The sequence below is a fragment of the Carassius carassius genome, chromosome 48, assembly GCF_963082965.1.
Source record: "Carassius carassius chromosome 48, fCarCar2.1, whole genome shotgun sequence".
Lineage (NCBI taxonomy): Eukaryota > Metazoa > Chordata > Actinopteri > Cypriniformes > Cyprinidae > Carassius > Carassius carassius.
The window spans coordinates 15,819,849-15,846,186 of record NC_081802.1 but is presented as its reverse complement, the minus strand read 5'-3'; the positions used below and the strand labels follow the sequence as shown (position 1 = coordinate 15,846,186).

The 26,338-nt window shown below is 35.9% G+C and overlaps 1 protein-coding gene across 3 annotated transcripts in view; it reads left to right on the top strand.

Annotated features, from left to right (window-relative positions):
- Positions 1-26,338, top strand: part of LOC132131422 (RNA-binding protein 20-like) — a 55,741-nt gene that overhangs the window by 18,774 nt on the left and 10,629 nt on the right. The window contains exons 1-9 of one of the 3 annotated variants that reach the window (XM_059543441.1): positions 3,544-3,713; positions 10,686-11,685; positions 12,620-12,681; positions 13,064-13,161; positions 13,800-13,891; positions 23,763-23,906; positions 24,307-24,438; positions 24,507-24,586; positions 25,505-26,126. In XM_059543441.1, the coding sequence (XP_059399424.1) occupies positions 10,891-11,685; positions 12,620-12,681; positions 13,064-13,161; positions 13,800-13,891; positions 23,763-23,906; positions 24,307-24,438; positions 24,507-24,586; positions 25,505-26,126 (2,025 nt within the window). In that variant the 5' untranslated portion in view covers positions 3,544-3,713; positions 10,686-10,890. Of the gene's footprint in view, positions 1-3,543; positions 3,714-9,991; positions 11,686-12,619; positions 12,682-13,063; positions 13,162-13,799; positions 13,892-23,762; positions 23,907-24,306; positions 24,439-24,506; positions 24,587-25,504; positions 26,127-26,338 lie in introns of those variants that run through there. The other 2 variants (XM_059543440.1, XM_059543439.1) reach the window with 2 other exon arrangements.

Here is a 26,338-nt window from a genome sequence, read left to right as displayed (position 1 = left end):
GAGGTTTGAGATTTCTCTGTTAACTCTGTGTGGAGTATGATATTTTGTGAACCAGCAGATGTATCTTCCAGTGCACACTGCCCTCATTAGGCCATATGTGGATCATAGGACACAATTAATGTCTGGGATGCTTTGGTGACAGTCAGAAATCTGTCAGCACCATCTAGTGGATTTGCTCTCTTTTCTGCTTATGGCAAAGAATGAAATCAATCACTTGAAATCACAGTTTGTCAGGGATTACTTTAAACCTATGTAACATTTTAATAAGATTACATTTCATTAATATATTACATTTTATTACAATGTTGTTGTTGTTGTTGTTTTTTTTTACTTACAATTTGTCTATATGTTAATTTTCTGTTTGTAATACAATAGTGTTTGTTTTAAATTTAAATTTGTTTTCCTTTTGTCTTCTTACTATTTCACTTAAAAAAAAAGCTGTATACCAAAGCTTTAAATAATTGTTGCTTTCAATACAGTTTTATTTCTCAGATCAGTGAGTGTTACTGGTTTTCTTCCTGTCCTTTGTTTTGGCGTCAAATTAAAGGTTTAGTATCACAGCAGTCATGTTATATCTGTCAGAAAGGTCTGACTTAGAGTCCTGTGGCTAAAAAAAGGGAACGAATGTGAAATGCTGGTTGTTGTGTCGTCCGCTCTGAATGCCAACAGATGGCTGGCTGTAAATCTGTCACATTGGCACCTTGCTGGGAATTGGATGATGTACCGTTTGTGTACAAAGGCCTGTTTATGGCAGGCTGTGAAGAGCAAAATTACAGACTAATGTTAACTAATAAGAATAAGAAACAAATGGTTGCTGAATTATCTAAAAATATAATTAAACAAGGTAATAACCTTGTAGTTTTATTTGTAAAATGTTTTAGAGGTCAGACCCTCGTCTGAGAAGAATACTTTTTGTCAGAGCATGATATAGTAGGTAAGAAAAATACAACATTTGAAATGTATTATATGCTAATGTATTTGTGTTTGTAATTTACTGCAAATTTTAAAACAAAAACAATGTATAAAACACTAATTGCAAAGGTACGATACAAAAATATAAATGTAATTTTGAATAGAAGTTTTTAATTAGGTGTGTGAAACGAACATACAAAACTACTGTTAGAAAAAACAAGTGTTTGTTTACTTTGCAGTGCTTTTGACATAAGACCTTTTAGATAGCGAGATAAGTAGTAATTGTGTAAATGTAAGATGGTCTATGAGACTCTGTAACTGAAAGCATGCCTCTTATTTTTGAGGGCTGAGTTTGGACCGATTTCAGCTCTGGTATAGTCTCTGAAGATATAGACTCGGCTTTAGGGTTTGGTGTCCACATGTGTTTCAAGTTTCACTGGTTTTACGTTCAGATAAATTCATTCTGTTTTATTATTCATCAATTATTCTTGGAATATTTCATAGAGTATCTTCATAAAGTGTTTTCGAACAGCAACCAGGGCTGTGCACTACTGAGAAATCACTTGAATGGACTTAAAATCAAATTCTGCTGCTGGGTCTAAATTGAAATTAAATCAAGGCCGTAGACAATTAAAATGAAATTATATTCTTATAACTCCTTTTTTTTTTTAATGAGTATCAGTTTTTCAGTTTGAATTTCCTGTTAAAACAAGTTATCAATCTTGCAATTTCAACATTCAAATTAAATATTCATTAAATGTAGTGACAAAACAAATAATTACATCATTAATTTTAACTACTTACTACCTTATTAAATAATATAAACACAAAGTTTATAAAGTTTAATACATCAAAATATCTTACCACTAATAGAAATGTAAGGTTTATTTTACATTATTAAATTAAACTTAAATTTCTTTTACTTAATGAAATTCAAGCTTAAAATTAAACATGCTGTTCATTCATGGTGGAACAAGACTTCATTTTCATGAAAGGGTTTAACTTAACCAAAAATTAGATCTGAGTATTCATAAAATTATCTGAAAACAACGTGGTGAACATATTTTTTTGGAAAAATGACAATTCAGTTCAGACTTTCAGTAACTAAATTTCCCGTCACTGCTGTATTTGATAAAATATACTATATACTATATACTAATTGCTAAATATACTATTGCAATTTAGCAAAAATGTGTAATGTTTTGCAACAAACACAATTAAGCAAATAAAACATTATTATGATTATTGCGTGATTACGTATTATTTATTTTCAGATTTCGTCAGTAATTTTGTCAAATATTTCCAGCCGAAGTTTGGACGTGCTTGTGGTTCATAATGATTTTCTGTTGTGTGTTAATATTCCCAATAGCTGAAGTAGATCTGTACGGGTGTTGCGTTTTATCCCAGACGTTGTCAGCGCTTCAGTTTATCATAATAAGCAGGTGATAGCAATCATCTGTCACTCCAACGCGAGGATGTTGCTAATTAAAAATGTGAAGACTAGGACCGGGAGAAACTGGACATTTGAAGTTCTGAGCCAGGTGTGCGTGTTGTCAAACAAGGATCACATTCAGGATTTAATACTCAAAGATTATCCTACAAACTTGTACGTGACTCCTGGAGAACATTTATGTCTGGATTTGGATTGCTCTTGTTTCGCTTAGATTTCACTAAGAAGGTCCTACAAGCGTATTTTTAACATCTGTATTGTAACGTGCATATTTTGCCTTTTACTTAAATTTGTGTGGCTTACTTTTGCTTTTCTTGTCAGGCAAGAAGTTTATTAAATTAATTTTTCTTTTAATTAAATTAAGTTAGATAAAAATAAAAAGTAATGTAATTAAAAGGTTAGTTCATAAAATTTTAAGTCATCTCTTTTATATTTATATGTATACATTTTATATGAAATCTTATCTTTTTAGTTTATGCTAGAAAAATTAATGTATGAACAATTTTTTTACTCATGAATTACTAGTAAATTTCACAGTTATAAAGAAACGGCAAGTAGCAAGTTGAATTTAACATGAAATTTTGAAGTAGAAAAACTAAAATGGTATTTTTTTTTTCATAAAAAATACTCCAATAACCTTTTTTTCCAACTTTGAAAATCAGTATAGTTAGTTAAAATTGGCTACATATACTAATATACATATACTAATTAGCTGTTCAACAAAAACACTATTTATTTGTTTGATTTTAATATGATTAAATCAACATGACTACATTAATTCACTGTTATTACACTGAATTTAAACAACAAACTAAATTGATCTTGATAACTACAGTATTGTCTTCTGTAGCGCTGCTTTACAGCTAAAATAAAACTTGTTTCATAATTCATGAATTTTACAACATACATTTTTCTGTTTATTACTCCAAATCTGTATCATATGAAGTCAAAAATAAAATAAAAAATGTATCTGCAAGCTCAAGTAAAATTTAACTAGAAAATGAGTTCAAACTAAGTTAAATCAAGTTAAAATCCATGGTAAAGTTCCTACATCTGGTAAATAAGTATGCGCATAGACACCATACTTGATGCATCGGATGGAGAAGCACATCCCATTTAGGAATGGTTCCATCCAAAAGGTTTTAGTTCACGCAACATCGCCCTCCCTGTTCTCCCTTCATTCACTTTTGCGAAGCACATGTGACTCTTCATAACTCCAGCCGCTATTCCAGGCCAAACCAGCCTGCTGAGCAGCACACATTCAAGGCAAAGGGGACTACAGGCGGCTAGTGAACGCAGAGGCTGTTATAAAGACAGAGACCTGCAGGCTTGAGTGAAGGAACAGCGCGAGGTAAGAGCCAGCGGCCTGCTGATGTGTTGACTCTGCTTTCTGCCATAAATTGTAAAGTGGCTGCCAGGTTTTTTGATTTAATGCACTTTTAAATCTGTTTGTCACACATTTCAAGGGGCGCTAATTTATTATTTCCTGAACGCAGCATACAGATGTAGTGTGTCCAAATGTGAGGAGGTTTGATGTTTGTGGTGTGGTAGGACTGGCGCGATAGATGTGCTGCTGTATGCAGAGACAAAGATGCGGATCGATTATTAGAAATTTAACACGGAGTTCAGTTGTTGAGCAGTTTTGGAGGTTGCCGCAAATTTAACATTTTGGGTATGGGTGCATTTTTAAATGTTTGTCTTTTGGTGATGTGACCTAAAGTAACTGGTTTAATTGATGTCAAAGAGTTTTTATTTACTCAATTTAACATAACTGAATCAACCTCATTATACTGTCAATTTATTTTTTCATATATATATATATGAAATAATAATAATACATGAAATTTTTGTTTAGTTGTTTGTGAAATGTATTATCAATTTCTGAGTGAAAATTGTTTTCCCATGGAGTTACACCAATCAATAAAAGGAACAGACAGGTTGAAAAAGGTCCTTAATTGAACAGTTGCACGTTCAGTGTTTGCAGTATCATTTAACATAATTTTGTATTAAAGCGATTAAAATTTGTTTGTTTCTGAGAAGGAAGAATTCTGATATTGATTACCAAAAAAAAAAAAAATTGCATATTGCATTTGAAATACATTATTATACGTATACTTAAAATATAATATATGGAACTTTTCAAAAACTCCTAAATGGAATAAATAACAGTACAGTATAAACACAAGTCATTTTTGTTCTCTTATAAAACTAAAGTACTTGTAATGTATAATAATTTGTATGTTTACACTTTAAGTTCAGTTAAGTGTGCTGATGTGAAAAGAAAGCTACATGCAGTACATTACATTACAGACACCAGATGCCCCTGTAAGCAGTAACTGAATATGGATACTGTATATATGCGCAACGTTACAAGTTTGTAAGGGTTTTTTCAGGATAGACGGTCTCTGATTTCCTTGTTGAACTGTTAATGTTCGGGAGTACATTTAGGAGTAGATTTTTTAATTGTTTTATTTTTTTTATTTTTTTAATAAATTAAAGGGGAGATGTGTTTCTTGAGACTTCTGAATTAAATTTAAGATTTTATGGTTAAGTACAGTTTAATTCCAGAATTAAACGGGTAAATTTATTTTAGCATTACTTACATTAACATGATAAGCCAAAAAAATTATCAAAAGGGGCAATAAATCAGCGTCGCTTTAAATTGAGAACATTTTTAATTTAAAGAACATGTAATGCTTTACAGGAGCAGAACATCACACACAACATTTAACACATGAAACTACGATAAATAAATACAACGTTACAGTAAATACAGCCACATATCTTTCCAATTTCAAACAAAAAAACTATACTAAAACCATTTTTAATTATGTTTGCTACCTGAATCCCTGGTACTATTTAACATGCATGGTTATGGTTATATACTATCAGTAGGCACATGAGTAGACAATGTTAAATATATTTTCAGTAGTTGTTGTTTCTTTGTGGATTTTCTCAGTTGCATGTGCTAATAAATGCTGTTTTTGAAATATTGTAGTGAATGCAAATGTTGTTGCAGAACTGGAGAACTACTGTTCAAAAAAATGTTTTTGAAATAAGTCTAGTCTATAATTTTTTCATTTATTTGAACAAATATACAGTAAAAAAAAAAAGTAAAATTGTGAAATATTATTACAATAATTGTTTTCTATTGAAATATAATTAAAAATGTAATTTATTTCTGTGATCAAAGCGGAATTTTCAGCATCATCCAGTCTTCAGTCACATAATCCTTCAGAAATCATTCAAATGTGCTGATTTGATGCTCAAGAAACATTTCTTATGATAAGTGTTGAAAACAGTCGTGCTGCTTCATATTTTTGTTGGGAACGGTGATAATATTTTTTTTCTACATTCAATGATGAATAGAAAATTCAAAAGAACCGCATTTACTCAAAATAGAAATCTTTTGTAATTAAAATATTTTTACTGACACATTTGAACAATTCAATGTTTTGTTTTATCGCAGAATCAAAGATAATTTTGTTAATGGTTATACTTTATTTTACTGCACATGTACTAACAGTGTATTTAACCAAGAAAGTACCGGGTAATAGATGGTATCTACATGGGTTCAGGTTAGGTTTAAGTTGTCAGTGTAATAGCTATAAGAAGTACATAGTGTATACACGTGGAACAGAACTGTAAAATAAAATATTACCATAATAATTTTTTATAAATATTTTTTTATATATATTTTCATCATTTCCATTTTATGTTTGCTCAAACAATGCTAAAACATTTTGTCCACTTTTGTTAACATGTACTGAAGAGCTGTTTTATTAAAAGGGTACTGCAGACACCGTTCTGAATCTGAGGAATGATGTCATGCATTTCCAGCCAATAAAAGTTCAGCTCTTATAAACAGTTGCTTTCGGGACACAGTTTGTCACATCATGAGGTCGGCGGGGCGTGACCTCTGTGCTCTTGCCAATTTACCCCAGGATTATCTAGAGACAGATGAAGAGTCACAGATTGTTCCTTCCCACGGCCCTGATTGGTGCAAAGACATTATACATGCACAATAGCGTATAATTATGCTCCGCACATTTCCTGTCCTAAGACGGGCTTGTATTAATTGGCGAAGGGCATTTGACACCTGGATCCTCTGCTTATTTGAGACGACTTGAGTGCAGAAGCCAGCGGGCAGCTGTGAGAGCCGTATTGGTTTGTGGTGGTAGCTGAACATGGTGTGTTGTGTGTCACTGGTGTATTTTGGGCTTTTGAGTCATGAATATAGGACGATACCGCCGTAATATCTAGCAGTCCTCTTTAGTGGCACAACCATGCAAGCAAAAGTTTATCCAGTTTTGATTTTGTCAATGATATATTCAATCATTTTGATAAATTTTATGACAAAATACCAAAAAAGTAACCACAACTTATTAACAATGTGCAAATAAAGTTTTTAGAGGAAGAACAACAAATCTGTCAAACGAATCTATTAAAATAAACTAAATGTGCTTTAGGAATTGAGCACTACTTAAGTGCAACTAACGTTACAATATTTTTGAAACCCAAACTGAGAGAGTCAGTGGTTGCATTTACGTGCACTTATGATGTGTAAGATCATATTATAGCATGCCAACCATGAAACTAGACTTTTTAAATCCGTTGTTGGCTCCCTTTCTGCACTCTTAATTGTGGTATGCTACAGTTGAGCAGCTGTTGGGTCTCAAAGGCCAGTTGTACCATAAAATTTCATTTATGTATGTTGTGTCTTAGCCCAAGATTTCCATTACATTTTTGCATGCCGTTTCACATGCCAGGTTGTCCAGGCTAAATAGTAACTTGGTAATAGACACCCATATTTAAGTACCAGTTTACTGCTGGTACTGCTTATAACATTAAAATAAAACTGTATGTACATTTTTTAGTTTCCACAAAGATATAAAGTGCCTTTCAACACATAAGTAGCTCTTGGCTATAAGCTGTCTTGCTAATAACAAACCTTTTATGAAACTAATATCTATATCTATTTGTGGTCTGAGAAATAAGTTTATTTATTTTAATGTCCACAAAGATATTAAGTACCTTTCAAGGCATAAGAAGCACTATGCTACATGCTAACAACAATCCAATATTGTTGTTAGCTGTCAACTAATTAGTTGTTAGCTGTCAACTAATTAGTTGTCAACTAATAAAACTTATTTTATGTGCATTTCTTAATGTTTTTTGCATTTGCAAAAAATTGCATCGTAAACCATTAGCTACATGCTAACAACAATGAAACAAATATCCATATGTTTCTTTGTGGTCTGAGAAAGATTAAAGTCAAATGCAACCACTCATGGTAGTCTACTTTTCCCAAACCAATTAATTCCACATTATATTAGCAGTAACCGTGTATGAACTCTAGCAGTTGGTTAGCCTTAACTCTTGCTGTGTAATGTCATTGAGAGACGAAAGTCTCTATATCCCTGCATAAATAACAGGAGTGCTTGAAACAGAGGTGGCCTGGTTGCCAATTTCTCACTGCAACTCTATATTTATTAGACTAATGCTTGAAATAATGATGTAACCATGTGCTTTGGATATAGATATTTTGGTTTGTTCTTACACGTTCACCCTGGGATATGTTCCAATAATGCCCTGTGTAACTCTTCAAAGTATATTCCACCTTCTTTTAGGCCATGTCCATGAGATTTTCCTCCTTCCATTTAAAAAAAAATCCATCCACATGAAAGCGCAAACACATGCTATGAAACACTGTTAAGAGCAAGCCAAGCCAACAGGTGGCAAAATATTCTCAACCGTAAAGCCATGTTGGCCAATCAGAAACCTGAAAAAGTTTCCCGTAGGCGGAGATAACTGCGCATGCTCTGACGTCACAACCCAAAATCTCAGATTTCTGTCTACACGATAACACTGCAACCGGAGTTTTTGAAAGTCTTCACTCTGGCAGGAGTTGTCAAAAATGTTCTGTTTCAGTAACCTGGTATTGCGTTACATAGAAAAAGCTGCGGTTCAGGACAGGGCCTGATGAGACTCAAAATCATAAGGAGCACGTGAACTACAAGCTCTGTCCAAGACAAGCTCTATGATCCGTATGTAAATAGGCAATATATTTTTTTAAGGTCTTATGAAAAGATTTTTTGTAAAGATAAAATCAAATTTAACGATCCAATCACATGAGGCCAAAAAAATTTATAAAAACAATACTGTTTTGGTAAAATCGAAAGTGGGAGGCCATGCCCCGAGGACAATCTGAAAGAAGCCAATTAGAACTCAGCTTCAAGTCACATGCTTTTCAAAAGTTTACAGATCTAATATGGCGCTTTTCCACTGCATGCTATGGCATGGCAACGTACGGTTCACTTTTGGGGGGTTTTCCACTGGGTACAGTACATGGTACTTTTTTTTAGTACCACCTTGGTTGAGGTTCCAAGTGAAACGTACCGTTATCAAAAGTTGACATATAAACTCTTCTGATCATGGATTGGACAGAGAGAATTGGATAGAAAAAGTTTTTCAGGAGTCGGGACTAATGGTAGTAGAGGCGGGGCACAACTATAACAACATGTAAATAATCCCACCCACTCTAAAGCGATACTAAACTGCAATGGAAATGCAAACCGAGCCGTGCAAAGCCGATTCGTACCACGCAGTGGAAAAGCGGCAATAGACACCCATTTGTCTGCTGCCCTGCGCTCACACACCACAAACGAAATACAGTTTTGATTTTTGGATTTTGAATAGGTGCTTACATGACTAACAGTCAAATAGTACGACTAAATAAATAATTTTTGTGATTATTTTGTAATATATATTAAACTTATTTTTAATATGTTCTTAAACATATACAAGTAGGCTTCTTCCCTGACTAACTTGAGTCTGGTGGCGCCCAAGCACTCTCTATTGACCAGCCGCCACTGCACATCCCAATAGCAATCACTAAGTTAACCGGTCTAAATTAATTTATATGTATTTATATCATCTGTGAAAGTCATAGGACCATAAAATGTTCGTCCAATCATGTCCCTCGATCCCTCTGAGAGCAACGATAGGCTGTCATACCTACCTGTCAACATATGTATTTGCATGCCTACACGCACCCTGTTCACACAGACATCATATGTCTTCGGAGCATTCCAGTACACTATTGAAGACAGAGCGAGAATGGATGGTGTTATTATTGTAATATTACGCACTTTGAACTGTAATGTTTTCACACCGGTGAATGAGAGATGAGGAAATCTGACAGCACTGCATTCAACCCTCCACCAACACATCTCTCATCATGTCGCTGGTTAGTCTTTGGTCTGACTGTTCGCATTCATGTGTATTAGAGGAGACATGGCTTTGGAGAGTAATTTGCTGAGAGGGTGTATCTTGTTTTCAAAGCTAGCTTGCTATTCCTTGCCTATTCGAAATCACCTACCCTACCTTTAACAGGAAGTGGAGAGATAAATTACCCCTAAGTCCTGAACACTACGTAGGAGTGCTGGAAATCGGAATGCAACTATGATCGGTCTCCTGCATGCAAATCTTTAATGAAATATGTGTAATAAATGTGGACATTTGTGTAATGAGTACAAAAGCAGAAAAAAAAAACTCTTATCTTATTATCTTCTGGTCTGGGGGATAACTTATTTAGAGCAGGTATTGATGTGTGAACTTTATGATCTGGAAAGGCTCCTATAAGTCCATGTCATAATCTTAAATGCCTCCAGCACTACTCTGGAGAGGTGTAAATCCCACCAAAAGATTCAGTTGCACAAATTCAGATCTGAAAGGATCTGAGGGCCTCCCCTTGTTCCAGCTGTTTCTTGACTGCTCATGTATAATCTTGGTCTGTATTTGAAAAACCAGAACACCTGGACTGTACTTCATAAACAACCTCTGAGGTTATAGGACTACAAAATCCCTTTATCATGGCCTGTACCTTTGAGAAACATTGTTGTTCCCTCTTTCACCACTAATACAACTTTTCCTTGGGGCTTTGCCACTTATTTCGTTTCTTGGCTTGGAGGGTGTGTACTCCGCTAGAATGGTATCAGGCTTGCATAGATATTTTGATTGATAGTAGTGCTTGCTAAATTTAGCAAGCATGTGAGCGCATTAATCAGTCCACTCAAACAGGGACAGGGAGTCTAGAGTTTCAGTTCTCATGTCAGGACACCAAGAATGTTTCTGAACTGTACAAAAACCCATTTCAGCACCTTGAGGTTTTGCAAAACAACACCTTTCAGTTTTAAGAGTTCTAAATTTGTGACCCATGTAACTGTTTGCATAGTCACTTGTTGATGTGTAGTTTTTACTGTGTACATTTGCCATGTATCTTGGTCATTTAACTGATGAAGTGTTATTTTTCTCTCCACAGTACCTCAGGAGAACAGCTTGATAATAAGTCTGCTCCTCTGTCTAGTGCTCATGGTGGAGTGGGTCAGAACCTGCTGCTGAGTCCTGCCAGTCTTCAGCTTGCTCAGCTTCAGGCCCAGATCACTCTACACCGCCTCAAGCTCGCCCAGACAAGCAATACTGCCACTGCAGCCACTGTCCTAAATCAGGTTCTTTCCAATGTGGCCATGTCCCAGCCACTCTTCAACCATCTACGGGGTTCCAGCATGGCCCAAGCCCACAGCGGGGCCTTTCCACCACCACCCATAGCCTTCCCACCACCAAATGCTTCACTGGGACAATTAGTTGGTGGTGGCTTTGCCCCAAATCCCACGGAAATTAGGCCCACCAACTACAGTGGGGTGTCCAACCAGAAAGCTGGTCAGCACAACGATTTCAGCAAAAAGGCTGGAACATTTTCGATGGACACAGACCGTCGCTTGCAGTTTGGATATCTGGGAGGGGCTTCAGTGGTTACTAGTAAATCATGTGATGGGAGACAGTATGGTGGACCCACACAACCCGGAAGCAATGTCCACAGCAATTTTCTAAGGGATTTTTACTCCTCAGAAACACCAGTACAACAAACTTGTTTCATGGGAGGAAGCAATGATCAGAATCTTGGATCAGCCTCTAAGGATCAATGGAAAGGTCCGATCAACTTGGGGAAGATGGATATGGGTACAGGAACAGGTTCTGGTGGTTGGGTACCACCTGGACCAGGGTTTGTGGGTCAGAGAGCGGAGTTGTATAACCCAGAGGAACCCACAGCAGATCCTAAATTCAACTCAACATGTGGCCCAGGGATTGGGCCACCCCATGGGCAGCAAGGGGGATTTCAACAGCAGCCACAGGTTTCCCAGAGTGAAGAAAGGGTGACCTTGCAATTGCAACCCCACCAGTTCAATGACTATCATGGGAAAACACCTTCACACCTACCCCATCAGTGCACCATTTGTGAGAAGAAGGTTTACAACCTGAAGGTGAGTAGTTAGATCTTGAGTAGATCCTGTTGGTTGAGTTTAAAGAAAATGGCCCATTCGCACCAGCCTCAAAAATAGAAAGGCATTTACTCTACCAATGTGATGTGTTTTCAACTACTCTGAATGTTGGCTGGATCAGACAAAATTTAGGATTCCTTTACAAACTGTATTTAGCAATTTCCAGTTGAGATCAGATGACACAAGATGGGATCAAAAAAAACATTTTGGACCTTGTTCATACTTTTTAATTTAATCCCGCTTGTGATCCGATAACAAAGAAGGATCTCAATACTAGGTTTGAACGTAATTAAATAGCTAAGACAAACCTCCCAAAGCTCTTAAATTGTTTCCCTAAATGTGCCAAATTTATGTTAAGCTTTGAATTCTGCTAATGTACTGTGCACCATATCTACATAAGTTTGTCCTGATGTCTCAGCTCCAGCATTCAGTATACAGATTGAGATCCAGTTGTCTTGACAGCAGCAACAGTTTTTTCCAGTTATTTCTGCAGAACTGAGAGGGTTCTCTTGATTCTTGTTTAACCACATCAACTCTGGGGACCCACCGGTGGGTCCAATATTGCATATGCCTAATTCTCAAAAAATCAAAATAACAGCTCAAGTGGTTAAAATGGGTTTATTGGTTACACTAGGGTGTGAATGCTTTTGTAGCAGCTGGCATGTGCTGAGTGGAGGGAGGTTTAGAGGGGGCGAGGACACAGTTGTTCTGCAAGATTTTGCCATAATCGCATTCGTTCTCAACTATTGCTTGGCTTTTCTCTGCTGTGAACCACTAGATTTCTAATTGGCCCAGGTTGTGGCTACACCAGGGGAATCTCTCACTCTCATAGAGAAGGATCGTAATGAAGTCTATCTGACAGGCATATCGTGTGTGTGTGTGTGTGTGTGTGTGCGTTTGTGTGCACTGTTTTCAGGACTGGGACCAGCATGTGAAGGGCAAGTTACATCTACAGAACTGTTCACTCTACACCGAAAGGTGAGTACAAAGAAAATTTCCTGTTGTACCATGTTACAATAAAAAAAGTGTATTTTTAAGTGTCTTATGATGGTGATAATCCATCAGCATACTCTGATGCATGGGCAGCTACAGTAATAGTTGCTAACCTGGTGTAGAAACAAGATAGTTTTAATGGGCTTGTTATTTGTCTATTTTGATCTGAGTTACGTATCGGTGATCGCCTGTGATTCTCTTAAGCATTTTATGAGTACAGCCAATCTCTGTATTAAACACAGTTATTTTATGAAGAGTCTTCTTCTATATAGAGAGTGTTATAACCAGAATTTTGAGCTGTCATAAGATCTAGTCAGACCAGATGCACTGGGATTGATTATCTAAATGCAGTGCTGTCTCTTCACAGTCCAATGCTTGGAGCAGTGCACTTTCCAGTATCATCTGAAGGATGTCTCAACATGGTATTGAGTAACACTATGGCATACACGTCGGCTGCCAGTCAAGGTAACTCAGATCTCCTAATTTGTAGTACAGTGTAAGTGCTGAAAATTCAGGAGGCTGAAAGCTCAGGGACATGATTTTAGAGGACTCTATTTTTAGGGCTGTGGCGGGGGAGTGGAGTGTCTACAAACTTGCACACTGAGCGACGTGCTAACACCAGTTTTTTTGTTTGTCAGAAATGACCGAAAAAACTTTTCACTGGTCATTTTTATTAAACGTGTTTCTTGTCTTGATATCTTTTTAACTATCTTATAGATTAGACTCATAATCAATAACTTGTTTGTTAGCTTTTGTGCCATTTATACTAGTGTACTTCTCTGATACCACCGTTGACTAGTATTATCAAGACACAACCCAGATAGCACAGGTACGTCTGCAAGATGTCTGTTAAAGAACACTTCATCTGCATCAAGAACTGCAATCCCTTCAGTATTCCTTGCCCCAACTTCCTGTTTCAATAGAAAATACATCAACAGAAAAATACGTTAGTCTAACTATCTAATGGAGTTTTAACTATTTAGTGTTTCCTCAATTTTTTTGCTGATCAGATGCATTCTAGACAGATCAGATGTATTGTAGAAAACTGTAGTCGACATTTATTATATAACAATATCTGAAGTGCCGTTTCCTGTTTTCTACAGATGTTTCAACTGGAAGTGCTGCGTATTTGCCTGCCACAGCCATGAAGTCATTTCCTCTCACAGGGGCGGGATTTACTTCGCACCAAGCAGGGGTAAGGGTTAAAATGAACAATTAAACAGATGTTTTTATTTATTTATTAATTTTTTTTTATTTTTATTAAGATTCACATGATATTTGGTGTTGGCTTTTTAAGAAACACGATTTAAACATTGTAGTAGTTGTGCAATTTTAAAAATGTCACCTAGCTCTAGTTGATGAGGTCTTTATTTGTGAATGTTTGTTGGTTTATCTCATAGCGTTGTTATTTTTGCCTTTTAGCTCACAGTTTTTGTAAAGAAGCCAAGAGTGTTGAGATACAGAGTCTGCTATATTTAGGTCACACTATTTCACCGACTGACAGATTACTTAGTGCTTATTATCACAGTCTAACGGTTATTATTCAAAGGACAACTGAGCCATCTTCACTGCTAGAGCTTGTTGAGAGCAGGTGGAAGCCAGCAGTATTGTATGGCTCAGTCACTGTTAGTAAAGAGTTTAGTTCGGTAGCATCAATATGGGATTGTTTCTGTATCAAGGGTTGTGAATATAAAACTTTCCAGCCCAATTGAATTTTCAGCTAAATAAATAGGTGCCGATCACACTCGATTCAGTTATGTTGTCGTGCTGTTGTAATAAGGTGGGAATTCATCAGGCCAGACAGATCTTGTCCCATGTGAAAACTAACACTAGTTTTTGTTGTCTGGGGACTTTATTTAGCTGTGTGATCAGGCTCCAAAATTAACTTTTTGCCCGACCTGCCAGTGCTGAGTGATTAGAAAAAAATCTACCACCCATGATACAAAGCACAGTATCATGGTCAGAAAGAATACATTTAATATATATTTTTCATATTATATATATTAATATTTGTGTATATATGAAGAGTTTGGTTCCAAAACACAATAAATAAAGTGGCAAACTTTCACATAGCAACTTTAGGTTATAACATAAATTCAAATCCAGGTTTTGTTTTTTTACGATTTAAAGCTGCAGTCGGTAACTTTTGACGCTCTAGCGGTTTATAAACAGAACTGCTTGCGTCTTGCGGAAGAACATTGTAGCCGGAGCTACTTCTCTTTGTTTATGTCTATGAAGAATCACAAAGGTACTGGGTTACTCTGCTGCGGTACCCCCGAAGCAATCTAAAATAGTCCAAATATAAACACTTATTATAGGTGTACCCTAGTGATCCAGGACAGGCTAAAAACACGGTTTGGAAAACGGATTCATGGTCTACTCGCTTATTTAATACATTTTGTAAATCTTGTACACAAAAAAAGTTACGGACCGCAGCTCTGATTGGTTGTTTCTTCCTGGGAGCGGTGTATTTCTGCAAATGGCAATAGGACCACTGGGCACTGAGCACCAGAGGAGCTTGATTTTTTTCACAGATTATCTGTCTCATATTCTACTGTCAGGACAAAATGACAGCACACATATTTTAACATATTTACAAATATGTAAAAAATACATTTTTACAAAAGTTACCTACTGCAGCTTTAATATAAAATTTTATTGCCCCCCCCCCCCAAATGCAATAAATCCATGATACTTTTTTTTCTCAATGCAATAAATCCATTTAATCAATATGAAAGTTATTTTTCATTTCGAAACTGATGAAAATACAGAACATAGTAAGTTGATCCACATATGACAGCCTCTGACAGAACTTGGTCAATACTATTGTTATACACAGACACTGGACTAAAATACATTCATCAGTCATCGCTTCCAACATGAATTCAACGGGTCATCTTGTTAATGCTGTAAATTAATTACAGCAATAAAATAACATTTCATCATGAACATGGAACAACAATATCACATTAGTTCAAAAATGACATTTCCCTTACATTCAACTTCCAAAAGTGTATTCAAGTTTGCCATGTTACATTCATTTAGTTGACTAGTGCTATGTGCTGTATTAACAAAAACATAAATGGCATTAATAAAAACACTAACACTGACAAGCTACGCTATATCGCAATATTGCATTCATCTAATGAATATGATGTAGCCTAGCTTGTCAGCTTTGTGTATTAAATGCATCTGAATAATTTCCATCTGAAAGCACGTGATGGAGATTTACCGGTAATATTAATCACAGAACCAGCTTTACTGACGAGATGTGGATGGCAGTCAGATGCAATTTATCATGCAGCCCTTGATTGTTGATCATAAAGTACTAAGTAGACGAGGAAAACTAGGATGTGGAGTATATTCAAAGCGCTGCCATTACTGTCTAGAGTGCGTGGAATGGTGCGCAGTGATTGGTTGTTACAGTTTACAGTGCGTGGAATGGTGTGCTGTGATTGGTTGTTACAGTTTACAGTGCGTGGAATGGTGCGCAGTGATTGGTTGTTACAGTTTACAGCGCGTGGAATGGTGTGCTGTGATTGGTTGTTACAGTTTACAGTGCGTGGAATGGTGTGCTGTGATTGGTTGAGCGGATATATCGCATTTTACAAAAAAAGTAGATTGTCGTTTATCGCAGTTTGGAAAAAATTGAGAAAACATCACCTGATAACTCTGTGAATATCGCATTTTGTGTAAAAATAAAAATGGACTTTTCAATACCGACCAAATAAAATACTGATTTTGGCGGAAACCACCTGTTTTACTTTTGGTTTTTAGTTTTGATTGATTGATTGATTGATTTATTTTGGTTTGCTTTCCAGCTAAAAAAACTGATGGAAAACATTCCACTGAGATTTTCGTTTTTATCTAGCAAATGTTACTAATATAAAAAAACTATAATAATTTATTAATCACATAATTTTAAAATTAATAAAATTTTTGCATTATTCAGTCTTATTTAAAAAGTTATAATAATACTAATAATACTACTAATAATGACTTGCATATGTATTTGTAGTGTAGCAAACCAAAGCAAAGACTGAAACGGAGTTATTAAGAGAGAATCATCACAAGTTTGGGTTTGTTGGATTTTTTTATGCTTTTGAAAAGTCTTAGGCTCACTAAGAAATGACAACATTATTGTGAAATATCACTGCAATTGAAAATAAGTGTTTTCTATCTTATTTTATTTTTTTCAAATATAAGTTATTCGTGCATGTTAAAGCTGCTCAAGAGGCATTTCTTTTTATCAGTGTTGAAACAGATGTGCTGCATAATAGGTTTGTAGAAACATTTTTTCAGGATTCTTTGATGAATAGAAAGCTTAAAAGAACAGCATTTATTTGAAACTGAAATCCTTTGTAACATTATTAATGTCTTTACTGTCACTTTCGATAAATTGAATGCATCCTTTTATATATATATATATATATATATATATATATATATATATATATATATATATATATATATATATATATATATATATATATATATATATTGCATTATTAAAATGATATATTATTATTATTGTAGTTTGTAAATATGTATTTTATTCATTGTTAATGCACTTCTGCGACATTATTCTGGTCATCGGTTTGTCTTCTGTTTTTCATTTCACCTTTCTCGCTCGTTCTTTGTTTGAGTGAACTGTAGTTATGCGAGTTGCGCTCAGTCAGACGGCTGAGTGTGACTGATGGGTCTTCACATATGGACGATGTGAAGCATTGTTTCGGATTACATGCTCTGACCTTGCACAGACGTCTGCCACCTATAATTGAAAGCATGTCCTGTGCAGGACAGTATTTTATGTGGTTGCCAGCTTGTGGATTCAGAGACTTGCCCAAAGATTCTTTATGGTGGTCTTTTTAGCCAAGTTATTTATGATTTAGTCCACTAGAGAGACATGGGCTAATGTTAGCTCCTATTAAATCCACCTGTTTTATAGCAGCTGTACCTCAGCGGTGCTTTTATAACTCTTAGTTTTCAGTTTATCATGTGAAAGGATGCATAGACTCAGACTCTGTTTCAAAAATCGGTATACAAAGAAAAAATTCATGTTTTTGACAGATCCTGGCAAGTAGTCAAAAAGTGTGTGATGTGTTCCAGGATTCTTTAAAGGCTCTGTGGCTGGGAATTCAGTTTCAGTCCACAGAATCGTAACCTGATCTTTGGGGGATAAAGGCTTCATGACAGCGGGAATGCCATGAGATTCAGATGAAATTCAGAAAGTGCATGCTATAGATTTCAGACGAACCTGTTTCAGGGCCTTTGTGAAGCAGTTTAAACCCTCTCTAGATAAGTGAACAGATGTATCTGTAGCGTGATACGGTGTCCATCATCGCTAGATCTCCAAAGAGAATGCCTTTCGTTCTCCTAATTTATGATGTGCTCACGACAAATCTCTTCATTTGTTGCCAAGTGTCATTGTTTGTTGACATCCATGATACAGCACTACTGTATTCTGTTACAGTTACATAAAAAAACATGTAATCAAAGTACCAATGCATTTTTATAACAAAAGAAATGGTGACAGATTTTGGCGTAGACGGTGACTGAAAAATATTTTTGCTTTGTGGAAGATTCAGTTACATTTATTGGTAGTAATGAACATCATCGATGCTACATATCATAACACTATTGTAACACTAATTGTAGATAATTGGAGTATGTTTTATAAGGAAAAGCTGTTTTGGTTTTTCTACTAGAAAATTTCACGACTAATTAAAGTGTTACTTGTCATTTCCTTGTAACTTTTTGTAAAATTAACTAGCAATTTCTGAGTTAAATTTGAAATATGTTTATGAAAATTTGGGGATATTGCATTAAAAAAATTCTGGATTGAAATTCTATTTATGCATTTTATCCAAAGCAGTTTTAAACCCATGACACTAACACTGCTAGCACATCCAAATAAAATTTAAAAAGGAAAATAAAATGAATTAATTCATTAAAAAGTCATGTCACTGTCCCATAATGTCATGTGGCAGAATTATTAAAAATAATGTTTTTTGGATTTTCCACATAAATTATGTTCGCAATTATATTGTATAGAAATATGCCATATTTGTTGCCATAGAAAAGACATTAACAGTTATCTAATCTCAGATATATATAGTTATTTCTCATCTTTATTTGGTGTTAAAATGCATTATCACAACTTAATTTTATCACAACTTATCACTAATGTAGTTAACTAAAACTAAATAAATTTAAATAAAATAAACATTTACCAAATTAAAGTATAAAAGTCGTAAAAATTACTATTTTATGCAAGCCAAGGCAGTATTCCTTATTTTCATTTACTGTAAGTTGATGTTCAAAAATACCTACAATTAAAACTAAAATAAACTATATATAGAAAAAATTTAACACTAAAAAACTAAATGACTAAAACTTTAACTTAAATTTAAATGAAAACTGAAAATAAAATGCCTCGAAAATATTAATAAAAAGTATATATTGGTAATAAAATAACACTACAACTTAATAACCAGAGGAAACTTTGTAGGTTGATTTCACATCAAAATGCGCCTTTGAAGCAACTTTTTACACTGTCATGCTTTCAAAACATTGCGCTGTTTGTTTACGAATCCCGACCAGCCCAACATAGCAACACTCACTCAACCAATCGCACTAGTTTGGGGGTGTGGCTATCCGTTTGGCCAACCAATGACTAACGGAAAATGTGATTGGGGAATCCTGTTTGAAAGACTCATTTTCGCAACAATTTCTACAAAATATGTACAATACAGCTGCAATAACCTTTTGAAAGGAATACATTTGTACCATTTAGGGGTAAATAAGGTACACGTGTAACTTCTAGCTTTTGTATCTTAAGGCCCTGATATACTTCAAACAAAATCGAAGAACGAACTGATATGTATATACGTTATTTCGAACAAAATCAGGCCAAAACGAAGTTAGTTTTGAGTTCATTTCAGCAGTTCGAAACAGCTGAACAAAGCAAACTATTTGGGGGAGCTCGTTTCGGCTCATAAACACCTTTGAGTTTCTATTGGTCTGTGGCTGTTACGCAATCGGTGAGTGTGCCCTGAAACTCCACCTTCTTTGACGTGCTATTTATTTATTAATTTTTTTGGTTCTTTTCTCATTCAATGGAGGTCAGGCAAGACAGAACATCATCTCCTTGTCACTAACAACTTGAATACACTGGAGTATCGAATGGCTGAGCTGGCACAAATATATCTGCACCTGTGCGATCGCTCGCGGAAAGACTAAAGATTCAGAGAAAGCATTAATTCCTAGAAAGAAATTGAAATGAAGCTTTGTGTCATGACCTGGAGTTAGGCAAAAAGCAATGCAGAGAAACATCCGAAATAAGTTTTCCAAAGCCATGGAAAGAATGAAAGGGAAAAGTAAAGATATAAAGTAGCAAGTATCACATACATGTGTTTCAAATAAATGTTACACCAAACTGCAGCTGCTGCTCCTGCTGTTGCTCTTTTAATAAGCAAGTTTAAAGGGTATACAATAAATGAAATGCCAAACAAACATACAATAATAAACCTTTGTTTTTATCGAAAGTAAATCATGACACCACATAAAATATAAAAAGGTGTAAGAATTTATCCAGTTTAATATAATAAATGAACACTAATAAAACAAAATAAAAAACCGACTCCAATATTTTTAATTTTTAAGTTTTACAGACTATGAGCCATTCACACTTCCCATAAAGGACTGATTATGGTTATTTTGTATTGCAAACATGATACTTGACTCTGAACTGCTGCTAAACATTATTCTTTTGTCTATAATATTTTGACCATTGGGGCCCGTCTCACACCTAGATTGCCTAAACTTCATCATTTCATCGTTGTTGTGTTTGTGAGCGTCGCGAGTCATGTTTACATTAATCTACACCCCGCCTCCAGCAGTGCGGGGGTGCTGGAATGTCCGGAAACAGTATACCGTCCCTCAGCCTCTTCGAACTTCTTTTTGCCCCCAAATGAAGAACGAAAACAAACTTTGTTTGAAGTATACCGGGACCTTAAGGGTACGGCCTCAGTGACAGCTAAGATTTTTCGCTGTTTTGGTTGACCAACCATAAAAAAACTTCTTTTGATTGGCATCCCATGCCGGCCAATCAGCAGCAGCCACAGCCCCTCGGGTTTCACTGCACTGCCAGAGTTATGTTTCACCTTCATTGCCAGAACATAGAGCCACTCAACAATCTTCGACTGCCTACAATAAGCTGAACGAACTCCAAAACACTGGTGTTGCATTTTACTAGCCCAGCATACAGAAGCCATTCACGGTTACACACTGACTTATATAGCATATAGCAGAGGCATAAACAGCCTGTTTGGTGGTCTATTTTGGTATGTGTTTATGGAGGTAGATCTAATGTGACCTTTTTGGCACATTTGGCCAAATGGAAAGTCTGGAAGGAAGCCATTCATAGAATTATCAGGAGCTCAGCTCCGACTGTTAGAGTCGGTCAGAGGCCAGCCACAGATAAACCCAGAAATCAACCGTGTCTACATTAACATTGGTTTAAGGCTTTGAATTTGCTAGGGGTTGTCACATTCTGTGCCTTTTTGGCACCTATTTGAGATCCGGTCTGAGTCTGACGATTGAATCATTTCCACGGATGACAGGATAGTCACGATCAGCAGTCATGATAATTAATCAGTTCTCACACACTCTAGATCTCTGTGTGCTAATACTAATACTTCTCCTGTGGTGTGTAAATTGCAGTGTAAACCCTGACCCTTTTCTCTGACCCTGGGCTCATGTGGGCTGAGCGGCTCTCACACTTGCTGCTGTCAATCAAGTCCTGCCACCTCCATGTGAAAACTCCCTGTACACATCCCACCTCACTCTAGCTTATATTACTGTCAGGGAAATTACATTTGCATGCTTTTTACAGTATTTAGATTTTGATGTATGTACAGGTCTAAAAAGGTAGGTTTCATTTTTAAATTATATTTCCTGTAGAATAATATACATTATTTATAAATAAATAAATAAATAAATAATAATAATCATATTGTGGTACAGGTATAATATGTGCTACCATAAAAGTTTGTCATAAGTCAGAATTCATTTAAAAAAAAAATTGTTGCAAGAAATGAAAACATTTATTTAGAGAGAATGCATACAATTTATTAAAAGTCTCAATAAAGACATTTATAATGTAACTCTTTATAATATATATAATACAAAAAATTGTTGTTTCCTGTTTATTAAATAATCTGAAAAAAAAAAAAAAATCACAGTTTCCAATGAAAATATGAAGCAGCACAACTCGTGTAATAATAACAGAAGTTTCTTGAGCAGCAAATCAAGATACTAGAATTATTTCTGAAGAATCATGTGACTCTGAAGACTGGAGTAATGGCTTATAATTTTAAAATGTACTTAAATAGAAAACGGTTTAAATTGTAATAATATTTCACAATATTGCTGATTTTACTGTATCTTTGGTATAGCCTTAATGAGCAGAAGAAACTTTTCAAAAACAGTAAAAATATTTCTGACCACAAATGTTTGAATTGAAGTGTAGATCAATCAATCAATCAGTCAATCAACATTTATTTATACAGCCCTTTACAACACTTGAGGTGAACCAAAGTGCTTTCCAATAAAAAAAGAAAATACACAAAAATGTCACAACAATTGCTAGATATTAAAAGCCAGTCTAAATAAATAAGTTTTAAGCTTTGCTTTAAAAAGGCCCATGTCAGTAATGGTGCGCATATTAGTGGGAAGCTTATTCCAGAGCCTGGACCCAGCTACAGAAAAAGCCTGGTCACCCCAGTGTTTGTACCGTGACCTTGGGACTTCCAGCAAAGTTGATTTGTTGAACTAAGAACCCTGTTTGGCTGACGAAAAGCCAGCATATCAGTTACATAAGGTGGGGCAAGGCCATTGAGAGCTTTAAAAACAAACAATAAATTAAAAAAAAAAACTATAAAAGAAACTGGAAGCCAGTGGAGCGAATAAAGAATTGGGGTTATGTGCTCACGTTTGTGTATGTTAGTTAAAAGACGGGCTGCAGGATTCTGCACCAGCTGAAGGCGCCTAAGAGATGACTGTGAGACACCAGTATAAAGCGCATTACAATAATCTAATCTTGAACTGATAAAAGCATGAATAGTTTTCTCAAGGTCAGAGCGATTCAAAAATGGTTTAACCTTGGCCAAAAGACGTAGCTGAAAAAAAACTAGCTTTAACCATGCTGTCAATTTGTTTATCATATTTCAGGCTACTATCAAAAGTCACACCAAGATTTCTGACAGTTGGTCCAAGCTTTGAGGTCAGCACATCAAAGTCAGAAGTTCCAGACTCTCCAAATATAATATATTCATTCATTTAGTTAAAGGAAATTTTGCTCTAGCCACAGTTTAATATCATAAATAAAATCAATTAGTGACCCAACTGTGTCAGCATTTTTTGGACTCATAGGCAAATAAATTTGCAAATCATCAGCATAGCAGTGAAAAGCTATATTGTGCCTGGCTATAATGGACCCGAGAGGCAGCATGTAAAGTGAAAATAAAATGGGCCCGAGAATAGAACCTTGTGGCACCCCGCAAGAGAGAGAAGTGGTGGAGGAGGACAAGTCCCCAATCACTACAAAAAAGCTTCTATTGGTCAAATATGATGAGAACCACTGAAGTGCGGTACCCTGAATGCAAACAAAGTGATTAAGGTGAGACAGAAGGACTTCATGGTCCACTGTATCAAAGGCCGCCATGAGATCAAGTATCACTAGAATAACAGGGCTCTTGGCATCAACAAACCGAGCAATATCATTGTGCACCTTTAACAGTGCAGACTCAGTGCTATGTCGCGATCTGAATCCAGGTTTGGTTTGGGCATGTTTTGTGGCAATGCTAGGTGAATGTTGTATTTCAGCAGCAGTAGGGGGCATTAGTGAGCACATCAGGGGAAGGTTTCAACACACACAAACTGCTAATCACAGACATCTTAAATGTGAACATATATTTAATCTAAACATTGTTGATGTATTTTATTCATAACATTAAGATGATGTTAAATATGGAATATCTAATAAATCTATGTTGTGTCCTCAGTTTCTTCAGCGTAAAGCGTGTCCCGGACGAGTTGTGCACATCTGTAACCTCCCGGAGGGCAGCTGCACGGAGAATGATGTCATCAACTTGGGACTTCCCTTCGGCAAAGTGACCAACTACATCCTCATGCGCACAACGCATCAGGTAGGGCGCATTTCAGCTCTGAAGAGAAGATCGCAATGATATACCGTACAGTTTGTCTTAAATAAAACCGTAGCACTAGGCTGAGCAAAAATAGATTTAGATGAGCACTTTATGTACTTTATCTTAGTGTATTTAAACCCTGACACCGATGATGTCTGCATCACCCCGATTCATTAATCACATTTGACTTTTTGATTGGTCCTGTTAGTACAGACTGGATCCAATTCTGGGTCCAGTGCCAAGTTTGCCATCTGCCTGAAATGCCTGGCATTGAATTGACCTTGTAACTGTCTTGAAGATTTATCACACAATTAAAAAGAATATCTTGAAGATCTGCTCGGATCACATCTGACATCTTTTATGTTTCATACATGCTTTAACGATTTGACGCCGGCGTCAGGCTTTTCTGGAAATGGCATATGTGGAGGCAGCGCAGGCGATGGTGCAGTACTACCAGCTGCAGCCGGCTACCATCAATGGACACAAGCTACTGATCCGCATGTCCAAGAGATACCAGGAGCTGCAGCTGAAGGTATGAAGCTCATCCTGATCATGGGATTCGAACAAAACCAACTCAAAGTGTTTTCCTCTCTGATCCAGAAACCAGGTAAAGATGTTGACTCTATAATCCAAGACATCACTTGCCAGAGAGAGCGAGACGAGATGCAGGAGATCGACAGGTGAGAAATATTGAGACCTTTTGGGTCTTTTTTTAAATTTTTTGTCTGGATCTACTGATTTTACTCGACAGTGCATAAAAATACCAATTCATATTTATAATGAACTGGATGCATCTCTTCTATAATTAAAAAAAAATCTAAATTCAAAACTAAAAATTGCAAAAACAGTCCTCACATCATAAAGAAGAAAAAAAAATTAAGTAGTTTGGTATAATCTGTTACTTGTATATTATTATTATTATATTTAATTTAAATAATGTTTTATGTATCTTGCAAATCTAAGTCATGTGGTGTGACCAACATGCAGAAAACAAAAACATTTAAATGACATCACAGAGAACGAGATGACCCCTGCAGAACTTAATGACTGTGTGTTAATATAGAACTATTAATTAAATGTAAATGTTCTATTTTAGGTTAAATATAGATTAATTGGCTAAAAAAAAATTTTGTTTTAGATACTTAAATATAGTAGATATAGAATACTACGATATAGAATTGTATTAATTTTTAAATCGAAAACTGGAAAAATAACAAAAATGGTTACATAATATTTATTGCATTTATAATATTTAGTGTTTTGTTAATATTTAGTAATATTTTATCAGATAATTCTGAACAAGGCAAGGCTAGTTCAGTTTGTAAAATGACATGTGGTGCATCTACTCAAAAAATATATATTTATGAATTAAAAATTCCTTGTAGATGTAAAAAAAAAAAAAAAAAAAAAAAAAAACTTTTCACTTTAAAATATATTTCTGTTACAATTTTTTTTGAAAATTAAGATAAAATCACATGGTTGCACCACATGACATCATTAAAGTTGAACTTTTCTTGAAAATGATATGAAAGCTTTTCAAAGTAATAAACCTGATAAAGTTTGTCACTTTGTGTTTTAAACTTGCTGTTTTTGTGCAGTTACCTGCCGGAGCGTGCCAGATCACGCAGTCCAGTCAGTCGTTCTCTGAGTCCGCACTCACACAGTCCCAGCTTCACTTCCTGTAGCTCCGGCCACAGTCCACCGGGGCCGTCCTGCCGGCCTGACTGGAGCAACGGCATGGGTCCCCGCCGGGCCTCTTGGGACTGGACGTCCCATTCCCGAGGCGATGAAGACCCCCGTGAGAGAGACGACTGGAGGAATGATGAGGAAGAAATACACAATGGATGGCTGTCTGAGCGCAGGAAAGCCTACCTTAAAACCGGGGACCGGATCAGCCCACGTATGGGCCCCGGGGACGAGCGGGGCAGGGACTGGTACCCCCGCGGAAGCCCCCAGGGTTCATCCTTCTCCTCCTACCACTCCATAGATGACTTTTACAAGAAAGACTCACTGTACAAAACTGATAAACTGAGCAGGCCGCAACATCAGAGACATGCGGGGAAAACGAAGAGAAGGGAAGGCAGCGACTACCACAGACCCAGACGCTCAGAGTCAGACGTGACGGACGACACACACTCCAACCGGACAGCTGAAGACAGAGGACGCAGCAAGAGGCCGAGCCGGAGACAAGATAAAGAGGAGAAAGAGTCCGAAAATCAGGTACACCCTACACATTTGAGAGACAACTGTAATACTGTGTATAATGTTCTGAATGACAAAACTGAAGTTTTTCTTAGAGTTAAGAACATTAAACAAATATTCAAAATATAAAATATAGTATCATTTACTTAATCCATTTTTTATATTTATATTACTTTTTTATTTGAATATTATATATTATTTAAAAGATATAAACTTTTGAAAAATATTTT